The sequence below is a fragment of the Strongylocentrotus purpuratus genome, unplaced genomic scaffold (genome assembly GCF_000002235.5).
Source record: "Strongylocentrotus purpuratus isolate Spur 01 unplaced genomic scaffold, Spur_5.0 spur5_scaffold_13, whole genome shotgun sequence".
Lineage (NCBI taxonomy): Eukaryota > Metazoa > Echinodermata > Echinoidea > Camarodonta > Strongylocentrotidae > Strongylocentrotus > Strongylocentrotus purpuratus.
In genome coordinates this window covers 21827739-21853909 of record NW_022145598.1, presented here as the reverse complement: position 1 = coordinate 21853909, position 26171 = coordinate 21827739, and the positions used below count along the sequence as shown (strand labels likewise).

The 26171-nt window shown below is 37.9% G+C and overlaps 2 protein-coding genes across 2 annotated transcripts; one reads left to right on the top strand and one right to left on the bottom strand.

The window, feature by feature from the left end:
- The first annotated feature begins 11041 nt into the window (after positions 1-11041).
- LOC105442346 lies at positions 11042-13988 on the top strand. The gene is made up of 5 exons (XM_030983776.1): positions 11042-11149; positions 11929-12053; positions 12506-12703; positions 13121-13236; positions 13640-13988. Exons 2-4 carry the CDS (start codon positions 11942-11944, stop codon positions 13228-13230), a joined length of 420 nt encoding a protein of 139 aa, XP_030839636.1. The 5' UTR covers positions 11042-11149; positions 11929-11941; the 3' UTR covers positions 13231-13236; positions 13640-13988.
- Positions 13989-16944: 2956 nt separating this feature from the next.
- On the bottom strand, positions 16945-20421 carry LOC585736 (glutathione gamma-glutamylcysteinyltransferase 2). Its single transcript, XM_785550.5, has 2 exons — positions 20250-20421; positions 16945-18745 (listed from the first exon to the last, which is right to left on the bottom strand). Exon 2 carries the CDS (start codon positions 18723-18725, stop codon positions 18060-18062), a length of 666 nt encoding a protein of 221 aa, XP_790643.2. The 5' UTR covers positions 18726-18745; positions 20250-20421; the 3' UTR covers positions 16945-18059.
- Positions 20422-26171: the final 5750 nt, after the last annotated feature.

Below are 26171 nucleotides of genomic sequence, written 5' to 3'. Positions count from 1 at the left end.
ACCCTACAGAGATGCTTACACGAATTCGAATTCTACGGTAGGCAATTATTAATTAATTTGAAGTTGGATGGGAGGGAGGATGGGGGGTTGACAAGAATGCTTTCGATAAATCAGCACGCGGGCAACAATCTTAACTATTGTATATCCTGCAGAAATCGTCTTTGGATTACGTAATAGTCCACGTAATGTTCTCACACTGGAATAAGTGATTTATCTACATGACTATTGAATTATCATGCGCTGACTTTTTTAGAATCTTCACGGATGATAAATCGTTTGTTAAAATTCGTTATCTGTTTAAAAAAAAAATCAAAGGTGGTAGTTCGGTTGAAGGGCTGATAAGCCCATAAATACTGAATTGAGAAGAAAGTTTTTGATATTCAAAAATGATTTCTCTGGTGTTCTACTTCACTTTAAAACTTTTAAATTCTACACGTTTCCTTCTAGACCACCTTACAAATAAATAAAAAAAAAAATCTTCCAAATGCAAGAACCGAAGGGATAAAGAAGATTTATTTATTTCATCCTGTTAATAATGTTAGCATCTGCTATAATCAGAAACAACCCTATATGGATCGTTATTGCAAAGCAGGGCATTTAACTTTAAACTTGTCTCATATGAGCTATTATTATAACATTAAAAAATCTCCATTCCGACGCTTTTTACATTTTAATTATCTGATTGAAAACTTTGTCAGGTATTTCAAGGAAATTTTAGACATACGACCCCTGTTGAGCATTCCTTTCATCCTCCGTTGATGGCGCGCTTCATTAGGCTCCATCCTCGGACGTACGTTGGGTCACCAAGTCTTCGTTTCGAGCTTATAGGTTATGGACCACTCGCTGATGACATAGGTAAAAGAATGTTTGTTTTCTTAATCAACACTTTTTGTTGTCATATCCATTTACATATCCATTTACATTGGCGTATCTAGGCATTACAGCGCTTGGAGCAAGCAAAGACATTGAGCCTCTTCCAAACTCATTTACATTACTATACGAGCGAGCAAAGTGAGAGAAAAAAGAGACACTTGCAATGTGGTGTAAAGATATTTAATTCGTCATATGAACATTTTCAGTGCTTCTCGTTGTCAAGAACCATTTTGTTTTTAGATATTGTGAACGAGCGAGCGAAAATGACTCTTTCTTTAAAATAGGTTTTCATCATGAAAAGTGACTAGTTTAGGTATCTTCGTGTACCTTGCTGCCCAGAATCAAAGGATAACCAAGCATGTCACTACCCGACTATATGGGGTGATGGTTGCTCGAATATTTAAACTCTAATAATCCTCCGAGGAGCCCCCAAACTCAGCGCCTAAACCTTCACCCATGCATACATACATACATATTGATATTTATATAGCGCCTATACTTAGTTAAACATGCTCAAAGCGCTAAATGTTAGTTAATAAAACAGAATAACTATAATGCTCTCCGAGTGCATAAACTGTAACTTTGTTGTGTATAACTGTGTAAACCACCTCGTTTGCCTATGACTAGAGATCCTTGACCATCAAATGAGAGGGAAAAGAGCGGCCGAGCTTAAGAAAATTGTCGCATCTTAATCCCTCAAACACACAATTTCGAATAAAATTTACCCTTTGTAATTAGGGCGCATAACCCTTAATGTTAGTGACTTTTTCTTCATATTCTCTCCTGCTGCTCGGGGCGCTTGCCCCTGCCCCCTAGATGCGCTATTCAGCACATGATCGAAGACAATTTTTGAACAATGAACCATGTGAAATTTGTCCTCCACATGATTCGTAAAGGCAACACCATTTTTTTTAAGTCTTTGTGGTCATTATTCTGTATTTGTTTCCTGAATTATTTCTCATTCTGTTTGCCAATCCGATATTGGTTTATATAAATTAATATAAAGCGTCCGTATTTTCCACCGATGTCAGAAAATAAGGACAGTTGAGAATCATGCTTTCCTAAATTTTGGTTCGGCGACCCCCCCCCCCCCCCCCCCCCATCCCTTTGATTGCGTCGGAGTCTTTGCGGTCATGTTCGATATGCATTTCCTGTGTACCCATTCTCAATGTCGGTATCAAGTATTTGGCCTTCTTTCCTGTTCTCTAAAGGTGAAATCTACGAGCCGAATTTGAGATGTGTCCCACCCTTGGGAAAGAAATTAGGAGTGGCTAATAGCAGCATCATCCCCGATAGTTCATTTGATTCGACCCCCGTCAACGCAGATTATTATAGTGCTTACAATGCACGTCTTTTTGGAAATGATGCTTGGGCGCCCGCTTCACGCACATCATCCTGGTGGCAGGTAGGGAATTCACTATTGGTATAATTTAATAGTGAGCACTATTTCGGATTATCAAGGTCAAAGATCAAAGGTCATATCCCATTAAATATGCGAAAAAGGCAAATTAATTGAAAATTTGGTTTCCATTCGATAACTTTTGTAATGTTTGACGGATTTTAATGAAATTTGATATAAAGGTGCATGATATCAACATGCAGCCTAAGTTCGATTTCGGACTTTGTAGGTTAAGGTTATAGCTCATCTCCTTAAATATGCAAAAATACGTAACTATATATTTGAAATTTGATATGAGGGTACAAGGTATCAAAATACAGCCTAAGTTCGAATTCGGAGTATGTAGGTCAAAGATCAAAGGTATTAGCTCATTAGATATTAAAAAATACCATAATCTGGTTCCTGTTCGATAACTTGATGTTTGACGGATGTTAATGACATTTATATGAAGGAGCATGGTATCAAAATACAGCCTAAATTCGATTTCGGAGAATGCAGGTCAAAGGTTGTTGAGTATGTACGTCAAAGGTCAAAGGTCACAACTCATTGACTATGCAAAAATTGCTAAATAAAGCATTTGTTCCCGGCAAAGGGATGCTTCGCTTTGCGTTTACTTGTTATTATTGTCATAATATTCGTTATTATTAGGTGGTCTGTTGTCAACAGACCACCTATTGATTTCGTCAGAATTTTCTTTCTTTATTTATTTATTCTTTATTTTTATTTATTTCTTCGCTTTTTTGTGACCAGTATAGTTCAAGATCAGATGAGTCAATTTCTTTAAATTTTGGCACAGTCATAGGTCATTATCATGAGACGTGACAGTAACATTTTCAAGGTCATCAAGTCCTCATGACGTCATCCAGGCGCCATTTTGTGAAATCACTTTATCCATCATATCTTCATGATGCATCAGCAATGGTCATTCATATTCATATCACATTTACTTATTGTCAAGCGTCAACAATTCATGTCATCAAAAGTCACAAAAAGGTCATGACGCGCGCGTACGCGTGCGTTAACATTTAAAAATGCTCAAAATCACTTATATATTAAATGAGAGTACGAATCAGGTCATTTTAAGCATTTGAAAATTTTGCTCTCGCGCACGTATGCGTGCGCGCTTCCGCGCGTATGGCATTTTGCAACATAAAATCGCCAAATTTTCTCCGTCATCATATTTGACATCTTTTGCCAAGCATTTTGATACCTTGTTCACCTTTTTCTGAGCATGAATAACGGAATGAGCGTCCGTTTAAGATACATGTCCGTGCGTGCGAGCTCTTGTAATACATAGCATATATGGGCAAAAACATGCCTATACCAAATCAATTGTAGCTCTTTAAGATGCCATTTGACCCCTAATTTTAGTTTGATATTTGACCCTCTGACGTCATCATAATGGCCTCTGAACTCAAAATTTCTATTTGCATATTATGACGTCAGCATATTTTTTAGAAAATTGATTGTATCTCTGTAAATATTGATCAATTTTCCTCCAATTTTCGATATGTTCTAGCTGAGACAATTCTCTACAAATGAAGTTTCACGATTTTTAATTTTGACAAATGCATCATGGCGTACTTTTGTGATTAAAGGAGGCATGTCAATTGTTCCACATTTTGCGTGTATTCTCTATGGGACATGACTTTTTTCAAAACTGGATTCTACATTCCCGTCTTTCGCGAGCAATATCATCATGATCATCATTGTTTACATGTCTATATAACCTCTCCCTACTCTATATAGTTTCTGCTTGGTTTTTGTTGCTTTTTGAGTATGTTATAGCTGAGACTGTATGCTATCTAAATGTCCCCTCATTTTTTCAACTAGCTGCGGGATCATGCTCATCAATATCATTTACATTATCGTTATTATCATCATCTAACATTATCATTATCATCATCATCATCATCACCATTACTATCATGATCATCATCATCATCATTGTTTACATGTCTATATAACTTCTCTCATTCTCAAATCTATTGTAAGAAGTGAAGACAGACCACCTAATTCGTCCGCATGACGAATTAAATTTTCTAGTTGTCATTATCATTATTGTTATCAATATTTTCATTTATTGTAATGGCATATCATTAATACGATTATCATTATTTTCATTATTTACGACATGCACACGCAGGTTGACCTCGGCACTGTGTACCACGTGACTGGGGTCATAACTCAGGGTAGACCACCCACTCTTGAAGTTGGCGATATCTATCAATGGACAACAGCCTACATGCTGTTACTCTCAATCGATAGGGGGACGTGGGTCGGTGTTTCGGAAGAGCAGTGTGGATTCTTGAAGGTTAGTTATAGTTCAGTCCCTGCCTATTATCCATTCAATGGATAAGTTGTAATGATGACAGAAATTAGTATAATAAAACCGTGAATTACTTTATTCTTTATCATGCAACTGCTTTCTGCACCTGCACTTGCACTGCACCCACTGGATCACTCAGCTTTCCCAAGAGAGTTATGTCGCCAATTCTTTTTTTTTTTTATGAGGCCGCCATCCATCTCCGGCCTTACCGCTGAAGACGGTGGTCTCCTGCTTTCTAAATTACCTCTCTAATTTATTAAAAAATATTTATTTTATATTGTATGCTTCGTACATTTTTATTGTATGATATACTTGTACACGATTTTTGTGTTCAATTACTTTTGCAAACATTTTAATTATTGTATTTGTTATATATCGAATTTGTGTACTTTGAATTCAAGTTTGTTCTCCTCGGCTACCAACGTACAATTGCATAATACAACTTCGATCTGTTGCAATTGATTTTGTCAAAGCGTCATCTAAATTCGCCATTCGTTCGTTATAAAAAACGATTTGAATGAAACTCTCTGGAAATTGATTGCACAAAATTACGAATTTGATTATTACAATCTGCAGCGGACCACTACATATAGGTGAGACGAATTCGAAGGGAATCTGACGAAAATGAATGGACAAGTGTTGAAATTTATTACCCATTGTCTAACTTGAGTGACAAATAACTAAGTTAACTTTGACATTTGGACGATCCCGGATTCCTAGGGAAAAGTCGAAGTGCCCAAAGATGAATTTTGGGTGGAAAAGGGTGTACTAAATTGACAGGAAATCCAATATACAAAAAAAAAAATGAATAAATGTGATAATTGTATTTTCCCCCGTATCTCTAGGAATTTTCCGCCAATTTTGACGGGGGTACGCCGGTGACTAATTTACTTCCCAGCCCACAATCTGCACAATACGTCGTGATCTTCCCCATAGCCTATCACGGTTATCCCGTTTTGAGATGTGAAATATTGGGGTTCTAGCGCGGAATGGTCATATAATTTCATTGTAGAAGAAACTGTTCAGAAGCCGGACTGGACGGCCATGTAGAGGTCCGAGTTTGGGGAATATTTCTTTAAAAAATAAAATGGAAGCTCTTATTACCAATCATGTGAAAGAATATGTTTTGACTAATACGCAATGATACAAATTTTGCCGGGAAACCGCCTAGTAATTGATATATTTGGTAAATTATTATATCTATCTGGACCGGATAGATATCGCGCACGTGTCACGTAGTCCCATATACAATCTTTCTATGTACAGTGCTTGTAACTTTTAAAAGACTGGGCCGAATTTCTTATCATTTTGATGATTCCAGAACCTTGCAGTACACACCAATACTTATATGTTAGATGATAAACCTTTTCTGATCGATTTCATAACGTTTCTTTTACAATGCAATTGCATAACCAGAACTGGTCTTTACCTTTAAATCAAGCAATATAAAATATTCTTATTCTCAAACTTAAAGGGAAAGTTGAGTTCTGGGGAGAGATGAAAAATAATTTCTTTGCGTTATCATTATCTTATTCTCATACTTAGATGTACTTTGTAAACTTATTTTGTTTCGTAGATACTTATCAGTATTCGTTACTTGTATAATTCATTTGTTATATCATATGTTGTAAAACTGTATGGTTTATATATTAGTACGTTATTTCAATTTTTGATAATTGAATGGAAAATAAACAAATCAAATCAAATCAATTACATTTAGTGGGGCGTAGACTTCAAAATTCTTTCTAAGAATATCAGTCACCCACAATCTTGACCATTTGGTCTATGGGGGAAATTTGTATAAATTCAACTAGAAATTTAATTCCAATATAGATGCTGTTGCAATTCGAAGGAGAATTACAATATAGGTGTTGCATATAGGACAATCTTATAGTGCAGGTTTTGTGATTCCACACTGGAAAAATTGGAATCGGTGTAAATCTGTAAACACCAACGAGAAATTTTTATTAATTAGAACGTATGTAGCTGTACGGTAACTGTGGTCTTTAGGATTTATGTAGCTGTACTGTAACTGGTATTTAGGATTTATGTAGCTGTACTGTAACTCTGGTATTTAGGATTTATGTAGCTGTACTGTAACTGGTATTTAGGATTTATGTAGCTGTACTGTAACTGTGGTATTTAGGATTTATGTAGCTGTACTGTAACTGTGGTATTTAGGATTAATGTAGCTGTACTGTAACTGTGGTATTTTGGATGTATGTAGCTGTACTGTAACTCTGGTATTTAGGATTTATGTAGCTGTACTGTAACTCTGGTATTTAGGATTTATGTAGCTGTACTGTAACTCTGGTATTTAGGATTTATGTAGCTGTACTGTAACTGTGGTATTTAGGATTAATGTAGCTGTACTGTAACTGTGGTATTTAGGATTTATGTAGCTGTACTGTAACTTTGGTCTTAAGGACTTATGTAGCTGTACTGTAACTTTGGTCTTTAGGACTTATGTAGCTGTACTGTAACTGGAACAGAAGGACGTGACAAAACCTCGATCCAGGTCTATCCAGCGACAGGGTCTGACGTCAGACAGACAGGTCGTCGTCAGGATACTCCAGGACCCTGTTTCATGAAACCTGATGTCAGAAACAAGTAACTGTAATTGTTGTAAGCTACTGAAATCCTTGCATTTGATTGGCTGTGGGCAGATTCGTCACCGATCTGTGGCAGTTGTTATTAATGACTATAGTTTTATGAAACAGGGTCCTGAAGCAGGGGTTACCCAAACTGAAGACAAAGCTAAGGATCTACATTAATCAGTGAGCTTTATTAATCTTCTGTTTAAGTCTCATATGTTTGTAATTTATTTATGTATTCTGTTGTAACCGTTGTTTAGAATAGTATGCATTAATAAAGGTTTATTCAACCTAATTAATTGTGTTAATTATTCTTCTGTTCGCAAGGTTTAAATACCAAAGTCTTAGTGGCAGTACCAAAAATAGCAACATATCCCAGCCGCAAGGTGTTGCTCGATTCCCACCTTGTAACAACAATTGTGTGATGTGAAGGCCAGTTGATATCTATCTTATAAATGCAGTAGGCCGGTCAAATCGAAATTCCCCAGCAGAAAATCAGTTCCTGCTCGCCAATTTCCAAAAGGAAACGATTTTTGTTTATTGGACAAGAAAGAGAGATGTTTCATTCTGAGAAAATGTTTGAAAAATGTGCCTAATAATGTTAAGTCTTGAGACCAGTTTGATTATTATATACCTTTGAAGTAACTACCTATTTTTAACGGAAGTTTTTCCTTTTTATTGTGGGGTAGGGGTAGAAATTTGCGTGTGTGTGTGAGTGTTTGTGTGTGGTGGTGTGTGGGTGTGTGTGTGGTGTGTGCGTGTGCGCGTGCGTGTGTATTTGGGTTTTTACAGACGCGTATCATTCAGATATGATTATTTGAGTCTGGGAACCGTCAAAGTGAAAATTGGTCACCTCTTTCACTCTATGAGGGGCTCTCACCAGTGATGAAAAAAGGCACTTATTAGCACGGAAAGGGGGCACTTATTTGAACGGAAAAGAGGCACTTATTACAAAGGGAAAAGGTAAATCATCAGAACGAAAATGGCACTAATTCAAAAGGATAAGGGGCACTTGTCGAAATAAAAGGGGGACTTATTACAGAGTCAAAGAGGGCTCCTCTCATTTTAAATAAGGGCACTCATCGGAGATGAAAAAGGGGCACTGATAAGGATGAATAGAAGGCATACAAAGGAAAAGAGGCAGTTGTAAAAATATAAGGGACACCTCTCAAATTTGAAAAGGGACGATTATAAGAGGTGAAAGGGTGCTCATCAGAGATAGTAAGGGGCACTTCTTGTTCCTGGAAAGAAGTACTCACATGAGATGAATAGGGGACCTCGTGAGAATGGAAAGGGGCACTTATTACAAAAGAAAATGGGCACTTGTCGACGGAAAAGGAGAACCTATACAGTATGATATTTTAATATAGGCATCTTTCAAAGGTGTCAGAGGGGGAGGTGTCTCTTATTAAAAAAAGAAAAGGGAAATTTATCAAAAGGGGAAAATGGCACTTATTAGAAAGAAAAGGGGGAAGTTATCGGAGGTGAAAAGTAGCACTCATCAAAGATGGAAAGGGGCACTTATCCACAAAGGAAGGGAAACTTATTTTAAAAGAAAAGGCACTTGTCGAAGTAAAATGGGCCCTCTTAGATTTGAATAGGGGCAATAGAAATACGTGAAAGGGCACTTATCAGAGGGAGAAAGAGACAATGATAGGAATGTGGAAAGGGCACCTGTTAGAAGTAAAAGGGACATTTATCTGAATTAATAGGGGCACCTTTCCTATGTAGAAAATGGACACTTTAGGGGTACTCGAAAAATGGGGGGGGGGGGGGGGCTCTTTCCCATACCCCTTCCCGGCTCCGCTATCTCTGCCCCAAACATAATGGTCGCCAAGACTATTTAAATGCCCTCATGTAATGCCAAGCTCTTTAGCCAAGTATTAATGAATCAGTCAAGAGACCTTACCAATTTCTTCTTATATTTAAAGGAAGATTTAAAGAAAATAAAAGAAGTGTCATATTCCCTTAACAAAACAAAAATATGTTTACAATTTGTATACCAAACAAATCTCAGAGATAACAAAGGATAACAAAAAGATAACAACCATGAGGAATTGCAGTGTTGCAGAGCGGGATGAATACCATATCGAGTAAAAAAGTACAACCATATTGTTTGTTATCAAATACCAAACTGCCAGTATAACAGAGGATATACCAGTAACGGTGTCGCGAGTTACGTCACTATAATGACAGATAAGAAATTGCTGACACCGGATAACAGTCAGGCCGGCAAGAGGTATTGAATGTATATATATTTTGTTCAAGTCAATATATTTACATGTTACAAAAATTATGTTTGTCATTATTTTGAGGGATCCACATTTAACAAGTTTTGCTTTTCAGTGGATCCCTCCATTTTCACAAAAAAGCCTATTATAATACTGGATATTCATGTATACTTTGTATTTCACAACTTTAAACCATGTAAAATATATTATATTATTTAATGTTGAATTGTATATCTGATTTCTTGTCAAAATTACTGTTCTGTTGGAAATGAAAAATAAAAACTGAACTGAACTGAAACTGAATTATAAGGGGGAGGGATCTTTTTAAGGACTCAATTAAGTGGCACTTTCATGATTCTATTGCGAAGCGGGTGGGGAAGGGGGGGGGGGGAACAGTTTAGAAAATTTCATATCTCTGTTAAGTAAGCAAGCATTAACAAAGAAAAAGGTTTTCACATTTGTTTAGGTTCTGGTCGCTATTTAGCCGGGGTGACTCACTAACACACTTTTTGCGCATTTGTATAGATGTTCTTTTAATAATAATAATAATCCGTTTTTGTATATAGCGCTCAATACACCGATCCAACGATGTGCCTAAGCGCTTTACAGATATATTATTACCCTGGTCATCGGATTCAGGCTTACCCGCGCACAATGTGTGCACATTTTCCACTCCCTGGGGAGCATTCCAGCCAGTCGCCATTTTACAGACGCACACTTGCTCGTCCAACCACATGAACGTTCGCATCCTAACGGGTACCCATTTGACACCTGGGTGGAGAGTAGCAAGTGCAGGTAAATATCTTGCCAAAGGATATTAGTGCCGTGTCGGGATTCGAACCATCGACCTTCGCATCTACAGTCAAGCGCCTTAAACCACTCGACCACGACACTAGGTAGTCTAACTTGGGTTCTGCGGGTGGGGGGGGGGGGGACACGTTTCCTCCTGAATCTGCTACTGTGAATTATTTACTCCATCACTATTGAAGAAAAATCTCTTATGTAATCAGATAAGTCAAACAAAAACATATCTTCTTAACATTACGGTATAAAAACGTGAGATAATCAACAAGACAAACATTTACAAACATTTATACAAGATCGACCTATATTATATTAGTAAGCCTACTGTGTAAATAGAATGATAATTGATACATAAGTAAAGAGCTGTGGCAGACCTTTGTAAAAATATGATTTCTGTAAATGTATTTCCATTTTCTATTGCCATCGGCGGGTTCGATGGGCATGGGGCATAGGAAAACACTGGAGGCAAATAAAATATTTCGCTCATCTCTTTTGATCATATTTCGTATTGAAAATGTCGAAGACATTTTTTCCTACGTTTCTTAAAGGTACATTAAGATGCTTCTTACTTTCTATAACATGTAAGATTTCTGAAAATAAATGACTAAGATTTGTTATGGTAAGGACTGACCGACCAGCATGACCGTATTGGTCAAGGCAAGATCACCTTACCTGTGACCATACGGTCCTGCATGTTACCTGTGATCATACGGTCATGCGTGCCCCACATCCTGTCGTATGGCTACGCCTGAGTTCACACCGAGAAAATGCATAAAAGGGGGTCCAGTCAGGGAGACCAATCATTCTCCAGCCTGGACATCGACAAGAGCAACAGAACCAACAGGGTCATTCCCTGCACCACACTCTAGGGATCTGAACCACCGTCTTCAACACTCTTCATCTGACCGTTCCTGTATTGGTAAGTGATACCTGTCAATGGAGGTGCTGTGGTTCATTCACGTGACACTCAATCCAAGGGTTGAGGGTTCGAATCAAGTGGCAAGTGTAAAAATAAGAATTCAATCGGTTGGGTTATAAAAGAGCGCCCTCTACATCATGGGGGTTTCAGGCGTCAGATCAATGTTCTTTTAACTTAGCCTCTTTGATGTGTTGATGATACTGATATATGTTTCATTGGCCCATCTTAATTTTGTTCTGATATTTTACATTATATTCAGCCTTTCAAACATGTTTACAATTTGTTGAGTATTTTGATATAGTCGTGAGAATAATTATTGTTAATCATATTGGCTTAGATTGTATTAAAACATTTCTGGTAATGTGTAAAGAAAATTATTTATGATGCACGCGTAATAAAGGAAAGTTTTCATTAGTCTTTTTCAACAAGAGTACTAAGAATTATTTTCAAACCGCCGCTATCAAAATAATCATGAAATGGGTGTATTAAAATGTCGAGACATATACTTCAAAATGACAAATAGACTACCTCGCAGCCTAATGTAAGGCGATAATTGTTCGGATATTTATAATCGTGAACTTCTTGGATGGTGGCTCCAGCCGCTCCCTGCCTTATCCGTCTATGCCAAGTACTTAATCAAGCTTTCCGTTAAATTAAAATTTGAATAAAGTTTCTTACAAAAATTGTTTATCAGGGTATGAATCTAAGATCTAAGATATTGTGCTGAATAAGCGTTTTTTTTTTTTTTTTTAAATTTCTATTTTAACACTTTTTCACAGATCATCTTTGAAAATGAAAGGCACGATACTCGTAACCCTGGTGGTCCTAATTGGCTTGGTGACCCCTCACGTGAATGCGAACAACTTGGAAGATCTCTTCGACGAAGAAGGGGACTTCCAAATGTGTAAGTTCTAAAGACAAGATTGAATAAAGAGAGAGAGAGAGAGAGAGAGAGAGAGAGAGAGAGAGAGAGAGAGAGAAAAAAGATTGAATAAGAGAGAGAAAGAGAGAGAGAGAAGAAAAAAGGGGGATGTAAAATTGAAAGGGATAGAGAAATAAAGCGAAAGAGGGAAAGAGAGAGAGAGAGAGAGAGAGAGAGAGAGAGATGGGGGGGGGGATTAGAAGGGTAGGTGATGGAGAAGGCAATAATTTTTACAAAACACTGGCATAATAGAATAAAACTCGCTCCAAATAATGTTGACACCTTTTAAGTTTAAAACATGCAATTTCCATTCAATAATTACATGTTCATTTATAGTATGTCATATTTAGAATGTTGTATTTTTATGTTATTTTAGTTCAAGATTACACGCAATCATTGCATTTATTTTCCCCTATTACGTAACATAATTCTAGTTCTGGATGAGGAGGCCATAGGTGACGTCCTGGCTGCTAGCTGGTTCTCTAAAGCGATCCACGATGCCGGTTCTTGGACTAAGAAGGCGGTCAAAGATGCCGGGGATTGGACCAAGAAAGCCGCCAGTGATGTTGCGGATACTGTCAAGAAGGGATGCGGTGTGGTCAACTCGCTGCCTGGAAAGGAGCTGGAGCTGAGTAAGTATATTGAGTGAGTGAGTGAGTGAGTGGGTGGGTGGGTGATTAGTCGAATTAATGAATAATTGATTGATTGGTTGATTGATTTAATTCATCGAGTTGTGTGTGTGTGTGTGTGTGAGAGAGAGAGAGAGAGAGAGAGAGAGAGAGACAGAGAGGGGGGTATCGAGATTATAACAAAGAAAGAGAAAAGAAAAACATTTTTTTGACAAAAAGTGAAAGGTCTTTAGATTTTTATTTGCTCTTTTGGGATTCAAATTTCCTGCATGGGGGGGGGGGGGGACTCAAAGACAGGTGTCATTGTTTGTAAAAGCTTAATGTAGACGAAGGGGGGGGGGGGCGTACCACCGTGGCTCCCTTCAATCCACCGCCGTACTGCTGTTTTTATTAATACTTTTTCTCTTGATTTCACGACAGTGAAGCGTAGGGATGAGGTCCTCCGCAAACGTGGGATCAGTGAAGACCAGATTGCCGCTGTGTACGGGGGCTACAAGAACCTAAAGAATGCTTGCAGTATGTTGGGTTAAATACCAGTAAGTATATCCCCATTCTTTTCCATAAAGTCTAATGATTAGTAGAATTATGGCCGTAGGACACGAAGCGTCTATTTGCTGACACAAGAGTACGTCAGTGCCTGATGCGGCGGTCTTTGACGCACACCATGTTGGAATGTAATCGTACAAAAAGTAAATGTAAATAAACAGTGTAAAAAATGATTATCTTACTTGTATTGGGCTAATTTGCCTTTACTTACTTGATAACGGAGTCAATATGACGCTTTATTTGTCATAGTGCCTTTTTAGTCTATATTCATTATTTGACTTTTTATGTGGTAATGTTGGATGTAATTCTTTTTCTTTCATGTGGCTGTCACTCATGTCAGATTATGAAGACAATTAATATCGATAATAATTATATATATATTTTTTGTTGCAGAATTTACATCAAAGAGGACAAGGACGATTAAAGGCAACACAGGAGTCACTGGAGGAGCTCGCGCCTTTGAATGTATTTTGAAACAGATATATGGCGCCATACAAATGCTGTGAATCATCATCATCATCATCATCATCATCATCATCATCATCATCATCATCATCAATATTTTCCTTTATAGGAATGCAGCTTGAAGAAATTATGAAGACGAAGATGTTCCCGTAAAAATTACATATAATGTCATATTAAAAAATAATAAGGAATATTTCTTGTTTACATTCCATGACAAACTGGTATATTTATGAGTTTGCTGATCGTTCGTCTGAGTAAATTATAATAAATTGAAGTAGAAAACAAAATAATTGCATTTCTGTTGTATCTTCTGTGTTATAAGATTATCATGATAACGTGATTAATGATTAAACCATCAAAGATGGAGGGAGAGAGACAGAGAGAGCACAAAGACGGTAAGATGGAGAGTGGGAGAGAAGGCAAAGCGAGAGCGAGAGAGGAAGAGAGGGAGAGGGGGTGGAGAGAGGGAGAGAGAGAGAGAGAGAGAGGGGGGGGGGGAGAGAAGAGCACAAAGACGGTAAGATGGAGAGTGGGAGAGAAGGCAAAGCGAGAGTGAGAGAGGAAGAGAGGGAGAGGGGGTGGAGAGAGGGAGAGAGAGAGAGAGAGAGGGGGGGGGGGGGGAGAGAAGAGCACAAAGACGGTAAGATGGAGAGTGGGAGAGAAGGCAAAGCGAGAGCGAGAGAGGAAGAGAGGGAGAGGGGGTGGAGAGAGGGAGAGAGAGAGAGAGAGAGAGGGGGGGGGGGGGGGAGAGAAGAGCACAAAGACGGTAAGATGGAGAGTGGGAGAGAAGGCAAAGCGAGAGCGAGAGAGGAAGAGAGGGAGAGGGGGTGGAGAGAGAGAGAGAGAGAGAGAGAGAGGGGGGGGGGGGGGGGAGAGAAGAGCACAAAGACGGTAAGATGGAGAGTGGGAGAGAAGGCAAAGCGAGAGTGAGAGAGGAAGAGAGGGAGAGGGGTGGAGAGAGAGAAGAGCACAAAGACGGTAAGATGGAGAGTGGGAGAGAAGGCAAAAGCGAGAGTGAGAGAGGAAGAGAGGGAGAGGGGGTGGAGAGAGAGAGAGAGAGAGAGAGAGAGAGAGAGAGAGAGAGAGGAGCACAAAGACGGTAAGATGGAGAGTGGGAGAGAAGGCAAAGCGAGAGCGAGAGAGGAAGAGAGGGAGACGGGGTGGAGAGAGAGAGAGGGAGAGAGAGAGAGAGATAGGGAAGGGGTGCATTTAACATTCATTCTCATCATACATTTTCACTTCAAATTTAGCCATTATCCCTCTCTTCACCTTTTCTACACGGATTAGAAAAAGAATAAAACACATTCCAAGTCATTTATTATAATTATCGTCATAGCCATTATATTCATATATATTTATTCAATTTTTATGTACAAAGCAAGAGGTTTCTTTGTTCCGATTCAAGTCGGAAGTTGAGGTGAACTGGGCCCAGTTTCATAAAACATGTTACCATAAAACTGTAATAAGCAACTAAAATTCTTGCATTTGATTGGCTAGGAAACGATTTGTCATAGATATGGGGTAGTTGTTATCAATAACAAGTTTAATGAAACAGGGCCCTGCTTTTAAGCACTTCCATCATTTCGGAATGTAAAGCAATGATACCGTTGAAAGAAATGAATAGAACAAAAAAAATAAAGAAATAAACCAATAACTCCTGTATGATCATGCTCATCTCTAAGAAAGACAAGAAATGTCTTCGCAAACAGGTGATACGGTAAATAAATAAATGAATAGTTAAATTTTAAAAAGTAACAATAAATAAACAAGTTAATAAACATTTATGAACAACAATAATCAATGAATGAATAAATTATTAAATGAATAATGATCATGAATAAATTAATAAAATAATAAATAAATAAATGAAGTAATACAAACAATAGAAAATAAAAGACACATTTTCATTCAATCCATGTCCCATGTTTCTTGCAGAGTATTGCACCTTGAATGTTTTTTTTTTAAAGTATCTTGCTCTTTATTAATCATAATTAAAAGAAAAAGATATTTGGTCACAACATAAACACCTTTTCACAAAGCAGAAGTTATGATATTACAAGGATATGCTCTGTCGTTTACTCTGGTGATATTTTCAAGTAGACTTCTTTGGAGATGCAAAATTTAAATTCGAAATGGTCTCGAAAGATTCTATTTCGATGATTTTCAAGGTAAAGACCAGTTTTGGAAACGCCCCTCTCTCAAAAAATGAAATGGAAGCTCCATAACCAATCATGTGAAAGAATATGTTTTGACTTATACGTGATGATACAAATTTTGCCGGGAAACCGCCTACTAATTGATATATTTGGTATATTATATCTATCCGGACTGGATAGATATAGGGTAGTCCCATATACATCTTTCTGTGTACAGTGCTTGTAACTTTACCAAGACTGGGCCAAATTTCTTATCATTTTGATGATTCCAGAACCTTGCAGTACACACCAATACTTGAATGCTAGTTGATCAACCTTTTCTGATCGATTCCACACCGTTTCAGAACTGGTCTTTACCTTTAACGGCATGGCTCCATCTTATTTGTCAGAGATTCATATGACTAGGAAAATTACAATCTGAGGTCAGTGGGAAACAGTCTACATGTCGAAAAGGCAGTCGAAAGCAAATATGCACAACACACAATATATGATATAAAGATTATACGAAAATTCAAGCTATATATATTTTGTTCCTTTAGTGATACTGTATATGCCTTTTTTTTTAAATTTGAATTTGAAATCGTCTCACATGATTAATTTTCAATCTTTTCATGACATAGCTCCATCTTAACTCTTAGAGATTACGTTGATAATTTTGAGAAAGAAAATTAACAACATTAAAACATCAACAACATCAATAACTATATTGTCATTACAAAGAGAGGAATGATGATTTTGGTATGTAAGGATAACCGGTATCACAAAGTACACAGTACAATACTACAATTTAAATGCAATACAAACCCAACTACATGTACATTATGAACACCATTACATTAAACGACAATCCAACCTTAAATTTGAAATTTTCATAATAGTAACAACAATAATCCGCTTTTATATAGCACTTAATACAATGTCTCTAAGCGCTTTACAGATATACTATTACCCCGGTCATTGGATTCAGTGCTTGCTCGCACACACTGTGTGCACAATCTCATAGAATTAGTGATCTTATATTCCAAATATTCATAGCTCAATTATTATTGGTCTGTTCTTTTTTCTTCAAACTTTCGAAATTCCTGTTGCTCTCATTTTTTTGCTTTTATACAAAATAATTTATGACAAGGTGGGATTGCCCTTTAAATATCTAAGTTCTAGGACAATTATCCACTGAATTCATTCACCCCTTGTCAACCAAATCAAGCTTAAGACAACTAACTTCTACCTTGCAAGTGAATTCAAACACTAAAAACTCTATGAATCATTCTGTCCAGTGCCCCCCGCCCTCTGTTTATCAAATTTTTGGATACGCCACTGATTTGCCGCTCAAAGGAAGCACCGATCATGACAATCTCTACCAATGTTTGTGCGATGCAGATAATCCCTGGAACACAATGAAAACACATATGATTTGGCTTGAAAGCAACCCCAAAACATCACATTTGGCCCTTTTAAAACTACATGTACATGTAGATTGCAGATTAAAATGGAATGACAAGAGAAAAAGAGCTTTACAATTTATTAACCCTTGCTGAACCAGTGTTGTCTGCCACATCTATGATTTGTTAACAGTAGTTTCACCCTTTGCAAGTTGGTAAAATTTTCTTCTATGACCTTTCAGGTGCATGAAACTTTCATGAATTTGACGAAGTGTCCAGAAACAAGAAATTTAAAAATTGGCACAAGTTTTTTGTATCTAATGCATTGAATGCCAGTAAAAAAATGTACATCGTACAAGTAAATCAACTCATACCAGTACAGAGTACATGTATAGATGTAGCATAATCATGTCCAAATTCAATGAAATTGCATTTCAGAGGCATCTAAAAGGATGGTTTCTATTAGCAATTACACAATGTATATAAAAATAATAACCATGGTCTGCAATTCACAAAAGTTTTATGTTGCCAAAGTTTCTGGTTTACAATATTCTAATACTATGCATGAAATTGTAGGCTGACCAAGAATGCTCTATTGATATTTAATTTTTTTGTAATTGATTGAACTTTTTCTGCAGAATCAATTTAGATCACTTGTTGAAATAATATTGTCTGCTTAGATCCAGAAGGAAATTAGTTAGTACTACCCTTCTGGTTTTCTATCAGACAATACCATCTATCAAATAAATGTCACACTGGCAGAGGAAAAAGCAAGAGTTAAATATCCCACAGCTGGTAATATTGTACAGATCACCCAACAATCATGAAACCTCGATATTTATCAGCATCTTTATCAAAGGTATTCATACAACGAAAGAGATCCTCCGCATTGACCCAGCAGTCTACCGTATTGAACCATGTATCCAGTAACAGGAACCGATCCGTTATTTCGTGATATGCAGCCAAGACACTAAAGTGTCCATGGACGAAATCATCCTGGCCTAGATCGTACTCGTCATAGTTGACGATCACTCCCTTCTGGGAACACGCGTGGGATAGCGCCTCCGACGCGAGAGTCCGGAATTCTTTGACGGTGCTGACGTTAACGTGGACCTTCTGGACTGTGAACGCATGCGCACACAGGAGGCCGTAGATCTCATCCATTGTAGCACCCTGAGTATCGCAGGATACAAAGTCGAGGGCGCCTTTCGTTTCCTCAAAGCTGAACATGTTCCCCTCCGTGTAGGGGGCTTCGTCAAGGGTGCACTTGGCCTGCTCCGAGGGGTCTGGGTACTTCTGTCCGAGGCATTTGGCGCTCATGATGAGGGCAGAGGAATGAATGCCACAGAACGTATTGTTTTCTTGTTCCTTGAAGAGGCGCAGGAGCAACGTCTGTTTGGCCGACGCCTCTCCCAACATCCTCTGGCCCTCGGGAGAAATGAGAGGGATCTTGTCTCGGACACGTTCAACAGCCATCTTTCCACTACCTGCTGGATCTGGAGGAGACAAGATAGAGGAAATTAAATCTTGGTCAGGTTTGCAAAGGAATGGATGAACACACCCCGCCCCCCCCCCCAATCAGTGTTATTTAGGGTAGGCGTATGCATGGGCCTTCCTTTGAAAGCACCCCCAATCTCTGGTGTGTAAAGTCAATACGGGCTGGACTTTGTTGCGTGAAAAGTACCCCTTTCCCAGAGATTTTGGGAACACGAATGTGGTCCCTCCGACTCAGGAGTGGGTGGGGGGGGGGGGGATGGGGAACACACTCGTATATGGAGTTACATTTTGTTTATAATCACTCAAGCTCATGCGGCAGACAGCTACACCAGGGGGGGGGGGGTGGGCTAGCTGCAATGGGTAACATGTGGATTTGCCACTAAAAAAACTCAAAACTCAGACAAGAAGAAAACATATGACATACAGTGTAAATACTTTCCTCTTCTCATGTATGACCTACCTGAACCAATATCGGCTTATACACACAGACCTGTAAATAACAAAACTGTGATAACGCCATTACGAACGTGTAGATGGCGCACAGTTTTTCCTTCATAATCATTTTGCCTTCGGCGTAGACTAGAAGGGATGAGATTGACGGCAGCGAGAGTTTAACACGGCTTGCAAGATTTTCAACATGGATGTCGATTTTGACCCATAATTTCCTTAAAAGGGACCATTAAACGGATTATTTCAATCAAGTTAGTAAGTGGAACCGATGTATTATAGCCTAGGCCTAATGTAAAATTGGATATGCACGAGGTAAAATGACATTTTGGGGGATTTTGGGGGCATAACAATACGGCCGTGGCAAGTTTGTTCATGTTTGTGGGAGGGGCCTAACGGCTAAAATCTAGCCGTGATATCTTCAACATAGGCTGGCATAGGCGATCGTTCTGTCTCTATAACCGGAGGTCTAGTGGAGCCAGACCTAGTCTCAGTGGGACAACCGACGGTATAGAGACTGAAGCTTTCGGTCTACTGTTTTTCTAGCTTTCTCTTCTACAATCTTTATGCCGGTCAAAGTCCCTGACAAAGCTATTGAAGGGAAGAGCCAAAAAGCTTTGAAAATATACCGAATTACAGATATTATACTCAACACTACTTTTATCTTGAACTAAGTGATGATAAATTACAATCAAGAGGAGGAAGAATAGAATCTAGAGTACAACTTAGATCTACAACAATACAAATACAAGGAATAACAAGAAAATTCAAGAAAAAGAAGAGGAAAAATGAAGATGAAAAAGACAAAACTAGATGAAGAAATAAGGAGGAAAGGGAAAGGAATTGAAAAAGGATATGAGGAAAACGAAGATCAGCAACGATTATAAAAAACACACAGATTAAGCAGCTGTTCAAGAGCGCAGCAGGCGAACAGTTCTATAAATTTCGACTCATGTCCAAACAGCACACACAATACAGCACGTGGGACCACACTCAAACACAGTGGAAATAAATTTAGCCTTTAAGGCTTTATACAGTCAATGTTCGAATCACTACCTGATTAATGTAAGATTTTGATTCCTCTGGATGGTATACTGCATATACTGTGTGGTAAACAGTAAAAGGCTTCCTCGGAAACTAGAAACAGGCCTGCAAGAAAATACAGCAATTGAAAAAATCAACTCGCTCACGAAGAAAAAAAATCACCACGCCCCCTTTCAAGCGTGCATAAATTATAATTATATACGGACGCTCCGTAGAGTTCATGTTGGTGCTTTCCCACTCGGTTCGAATGCATGTTTTGCAGGCCGGTGTACTGTACTGTTCATCCATTCACGATTGATTTCAGATTTCAGACTAAAGTGTTTAAAAAAAAAACAAAAAACAAAAAAAAAAAAAAAAAAACAGTAGTAATGGAAATGATAAATACAATAATAATAACAACAAAAAACCAAGGAACCAATTAACCCAATAAACAAATAAACAAAGGTAAACATCAAGAAACAAACAGATACATATTAAAAACAAAAATACAAAAAAAAGCTTATAAAATTAATCATCTTTCTTTCAGCTCTGTCTTTGTCTGTCTGTCTGTCTCTGTCTCTCCCTGTCTCTCTCTCTCTCCCTCTCTCACTCTCTTTTACGCCATTCGAGGAAGGGGAGGAGGGGTGATAGCACCCCTTCCCTACTTGTTTGTTCGTTCGTTTCATTGCTGTTATTTCTGCGTTCTACAAGGTTATACATTTTAAAATAAGTATTACATAAATAGCAAATCATGTTCATACGATAACCGAAATACAAAGCATACAAACACAGTGGCGGATCCAGGGGTGGGCCGAAACGGCCGCGGCCCCCCCCCCCCTATTGGCGAAGCAAAAAAAATTGAGAAGGAAAAAAGAGAAAGAAAAAAAAGAAGGAAAAAAAAGGGGGAAAAAAGGAGAAGATAAAAGAAAAGAGAACAAAAAAGTAAAGAAAAGAGAGAGAGTTCAAAAAAGAGGAAAGAAAAAGAAGAGAGGAGCCGGGGAGAAAGAAAGACAACGAAATGGCACTAAAAATTAGTGACAGTAACGACGAATAAGGGAAAGACAAGGGGAAGGGGGTGCGTGAAGGCGGATGCATTGAGGGGAGGGGGGGGGGAGGGGTGACTGGCCGTATTCTTATTTTTAGGTTATGCGAAACTGAGTCGAAATTATGCTTCTTTTCAAAACAATCTTAGCATGCTTGTTTATGTTAAGCCGGAGTGCATGAAAAGGTTAGTGTAGAAACACTTCTGAAAAGGCCGCGCCCGGCCCCTCCAAAGAACGGCAGAATGGTAATCTATAAATTATGGGGTCATTCTTGATGGCTTTGGAGTCGTTATTAAGGAGGGGGCCGGCCCTACTCAAATGGTAGTGACCGTAACGATGGATAAGGGAATAAGGAGGAAGGGATGCACATGCAGGCGCGTACGCAGGGGGGGGGGGGGGGGGGGGGGGGGGGGGGGGGGGGGGGGGGTCGAACCCCCCTCAAATTTTGTCAAGTTGTCAAGTTGGTCCTGATGTGTATAATGCGTAGACCAGGGGTTCTCAAACTTTTTCTTTGACGGTCCAGAAGCGATTCTATGAAAGCTGTAAGGTCCGAAATGACACTTGTATACTGAAGATAATGAGGCTTGTTTTTGGTCAATATCTGATCCAAGGAGAATTGTTACAGTTTAAAAAAACAGAACCGCCAGTGCTTCCACTCGTTTAAATAGAGTTTCCTGAAAAAGAACACCCAATATCCTGGAATTTGAAAGAATTTTCTTAAAACTTTCAAAATGCCTCTTACTTGGATTTCTTATTTGGATGAATCGCTATGAATAGAGACGTTATTTATATGGATAATAAAGATAAAGCTGTCCGGGTCTTTGAATATAATGCTTCAAAACAAATCGAACAAGCTGTTTATTTCTTTATTCATGGTTTGTTTCTACTGTTTATCTATTTTCATTGCCAACCATCGAAAACGAATTTAGTATGCATTTCACAGAGGAAGTTTGCATAGGAGAACTATGCTTTCTAATAGATCCGTACAATATGGCACAGCTTTAGGGGCCTGGGAGAGCCCCCACCGGGGGTTCCGGGGCGGAGCCCCAGGATGCTCTCGAGTTAATTTGACTTAAAAGAGCAAGTGTTTCTAAGATATAAAGAGAGATTATTTCTTCAATGAAATGAAAGGACTCTTGAAAATAAAATAGCCCTTTCATTTCATTTTAGAAATAAACTCTAATCCATCCTTTGATATTTAAACTGCACTACTCCTACTGTGTGCTTTTTCACACTCTCCCTGATCTATAAAGACTGCTTTCTTTATTTGATCATCAACAGAAGCGAAAGGCTAGGCCACGAACTTTTCGAAGCGTGACCAGATTCCAAGTATGCTTAAATGGGGGCATTAATTTATGTAGAAAAAAAAAACAGGATTAAGATCCCATGCAACGCTTCGAAATTTAAAAGAAGAATAAGAAAAATAAAGTTGAGATTCAACCTTTATGTCTAGACGTTGCATAATGCAATTCGTTTTGGTATTTTATTCCATCTCAGAGTGATTATAGAAGTTATTTTTTAAGGATAATAAAGATAAAGCTGTCCGGGTTTTTAAAGATAATGCGTCAAAACAAATCGAACAAGCTGTTTATTTCTTTATTCATGGTCTGTTTCTACTGTTTATCTATTTTCATTGCCAACCCTCGAAAACGAATTTAGTATGCATTTCACAGAGGAAGTTTGCATAGGAGAACTATATACACTGTCGCTCATAAAGGTGGAATATTTTAGTTTTACCCCAATTTATGGAATTATTTTAAAAATTATTTAAAAATAATAGATCTAGATAATAGTATACATTCTCAGGTTTTATTGAATAATAATTTGCCAATGTGTGTTTTGCGTGACTGCTAAAGCATGTGTATGCTACTATGCTTATTAACTAGGGGACCTACGCCCTCAAGTCATAAATGACAATAATGAGGATTAATGCCCCACAAAAGGGCACTAATATAGCATATCGACACGGTTTTGATCCTGGGACCTCACAGTTACGAGGCCATTGTTTTGTCACTGAACCATGACTGTACACAGCGCACAGTGGGCCAGGGAGGAACCAAAGTGCGCCAAAACTCATGTTTGGGGATTTATTTTTTATAAATCCAGAGGAAATGTTTGGATTTCCAGGGATTTGCGCTAAAATTTTATTACCAACATTTTCTCTGATGTCTAAGCTTTAAGTTGATACCAGATTTGGCTGCCCGATTCTGCCCGTTATTATGTTAGAGCCGTTTTCCTTGCAACATTGCCCCGAAAATGTGTTTATTTCGGTCCGCGGTGTCAGAATAAGTGTCACGCGCCCCCTCGCGCCGTGATTTATGACCACGAATCCTTCATGATTCAGCCGCGGACCCCCAAAACCCACATTTTTCGGGGCAATGTGGCAAGGGAAATCGGCTCTAACATAACAACGGGCAAGATCGGGCAGCCAAATTTGGTATCAACTTAAAGCTTAGACATCAGAGGAAATGGTGGTATTAAAATTTAAGCGGTACACTGCGGAGATCTAAACATTTCTTCTGGATTTATAAAAAACATGGATAATTAGTCCATTTTTCAGTGAATTACCCTATAATTTATCATGAAGATTGTGTTTCTATTAATTTTAACCCATTCATTCAACGAAATGAACTATCAGGAATATGTGAGAGCAATTTCATATCAATAACTTAAAAACTTCATGTTGAATTGAAAGATTTATAAAATAAGTCACTTTTGCACTAAAACTGTGAATATGTAGGATTTTGCTGTTTGAAGTAGTAAATTTATACCCTTATTGTGCATAACGGAATTAAATATTTCACTGAGGTATTCCTCTATGTATTACCTTTCAACTGGGCAAGAAAAAAATTGAAAAAAAAAAAATCACCCAAACTTAGTTTTGGCGCACTTTGGTTCCTCCCTGGCCCACTGTGCAGCGGGGGCTAGGGTAGGGGGCAGTTTCCATAAATAAAATAAAAAACAGAAAATGCAATAAATTTTCAATAATTTATTGCATTTTACCCCGGTCCCTAACATAAAAAAATCCTCTGGACGGCCATGCATTATGGCTCAAGGCATGGGCACACAGAAGATTTGTTATGTTGGGAACCGGGGTAAAATGCAATAAATTATTGAAAATTTATTGCATTTTCTGTTTTTTATTTTATTTATGGAAACTGCCCCCTACCCTAGCCCCCGCTGCGTACAGTCATGGTTCAGTGACAAAGCAATGGCCTTGTTAATGTGAGACCCCAGGATCAAAACCGTGTCGATGTGCTATATTAGTGCCCTTTTGTGGGGCATTAATCCCATTACTGTCATTTATGACTTAAGGGCATAGGTCCCCTAGTTGGTAAGCATAGTAGCATACACATGCTTTAGCAGTCACGCAAAACACACATTGGCAAATTATTATTCAATAAAATCTGAGAAAGTATACTATTATCTAGATCTACTATTTTTAAATTATTTTTTAAATAATTCCATAAATTGGGATAAAAAAAAATATTCCACCTTTATGAGCGACAGTGTATATATATATAAATATATATATTTATATATATATATATATATATAACCCTACATGGTACATTAAGTGGACATCATAAAAAATCCTAACCCTAACCCTAACCCTAAAACCTAACCCTAACCCTAACCCTAACCCTAACCCTAAACCTAACCCTAACCCTAATGTCTACTTAATGACTAATTTTTTCACTCCCAATGTCCTTCCAATGACGCCTTTAGTAAAATTACATATATAGAGAGATATATATATAACATATATATACATATATATATATATATATATATATATATACAAATTATTTATTGGGCTTATTTTGCTTTCTAATGGATCCGTACAATATGGCACAGCTTTAGGGGCCTCGAAGAGCCCCTACCAGGGGTTCCAGGGCGGAGCCCCAGGATGCTCTCGAGTTTATTTGACTTTCAAGAGAAAGTGTCTCTAAGATATAAAGAGAGGTTATTTCTTCAATGAAGTGAAAGGACTCATGAAAATAAAATAGCCCTTTCATTTCATTTTAGAAATAAACTCTAATCCATCCCTTGATATTTAAATTGCACTGCTCCTACTTTGTGCTTTGTTCACACTCTCGTTGATCTATAAAGGGTGCTTTCTCTATTTGATCATCAACAGAAGCAAAATGCTAGGCCACGAACTTTTCGAAGCGTGACCAGATTCAAAGTATGCTTAAATGGGGGCATTGATGTATGTAGAAAAAAAGGATTAAGATCCCATGTAACGCTTCGAAATGTAAAGAAGAATGAGAAAACTAAAGTTTTCATTGTCAACCCTCGAAAACGAATTTAGTATGCATTTCACAGAGGAAGTTTGATATATATATATATATATATATATATATATATATAACCCTACATGGTACATTAAGTGGACATCATAAAAATCCTAACCCTAACCCTAACCCTAACCCTAAACCTAACCCTAACCCTAATGTCTACTTAATGACTCATTTTTTTCACTCCCAATGTCCTTCCAATGACGCCTTTAGTAAAATTACATATATAGAGAGAGATATATAACAAAATTGGGCCTTCCACGAGAAATAAAACGTAAAAAACGTTAAGAGGACACCAAATTGTCCTCCTAATCACAATGTCTACTTAATGACTCATTTTTCACTCCAAATGTCCCTCTAATGACGCCTTTAGTAAAATATATGTATACATATATATATATATATAAATATATATATATATATATATATATATATATATATATATATATATATAAAGATCTGACATTTGGGAGACATTCCGGTGTTATTATACCTACTTATAGGAGACACCCAGATTAGGGAGACATTTTCGTGTCTCCTTTACGTTTCAACACCCCATACATGCAGTTTTACAAGGAACGGTGTCCAAAATGCTTCATGAATATTCATGT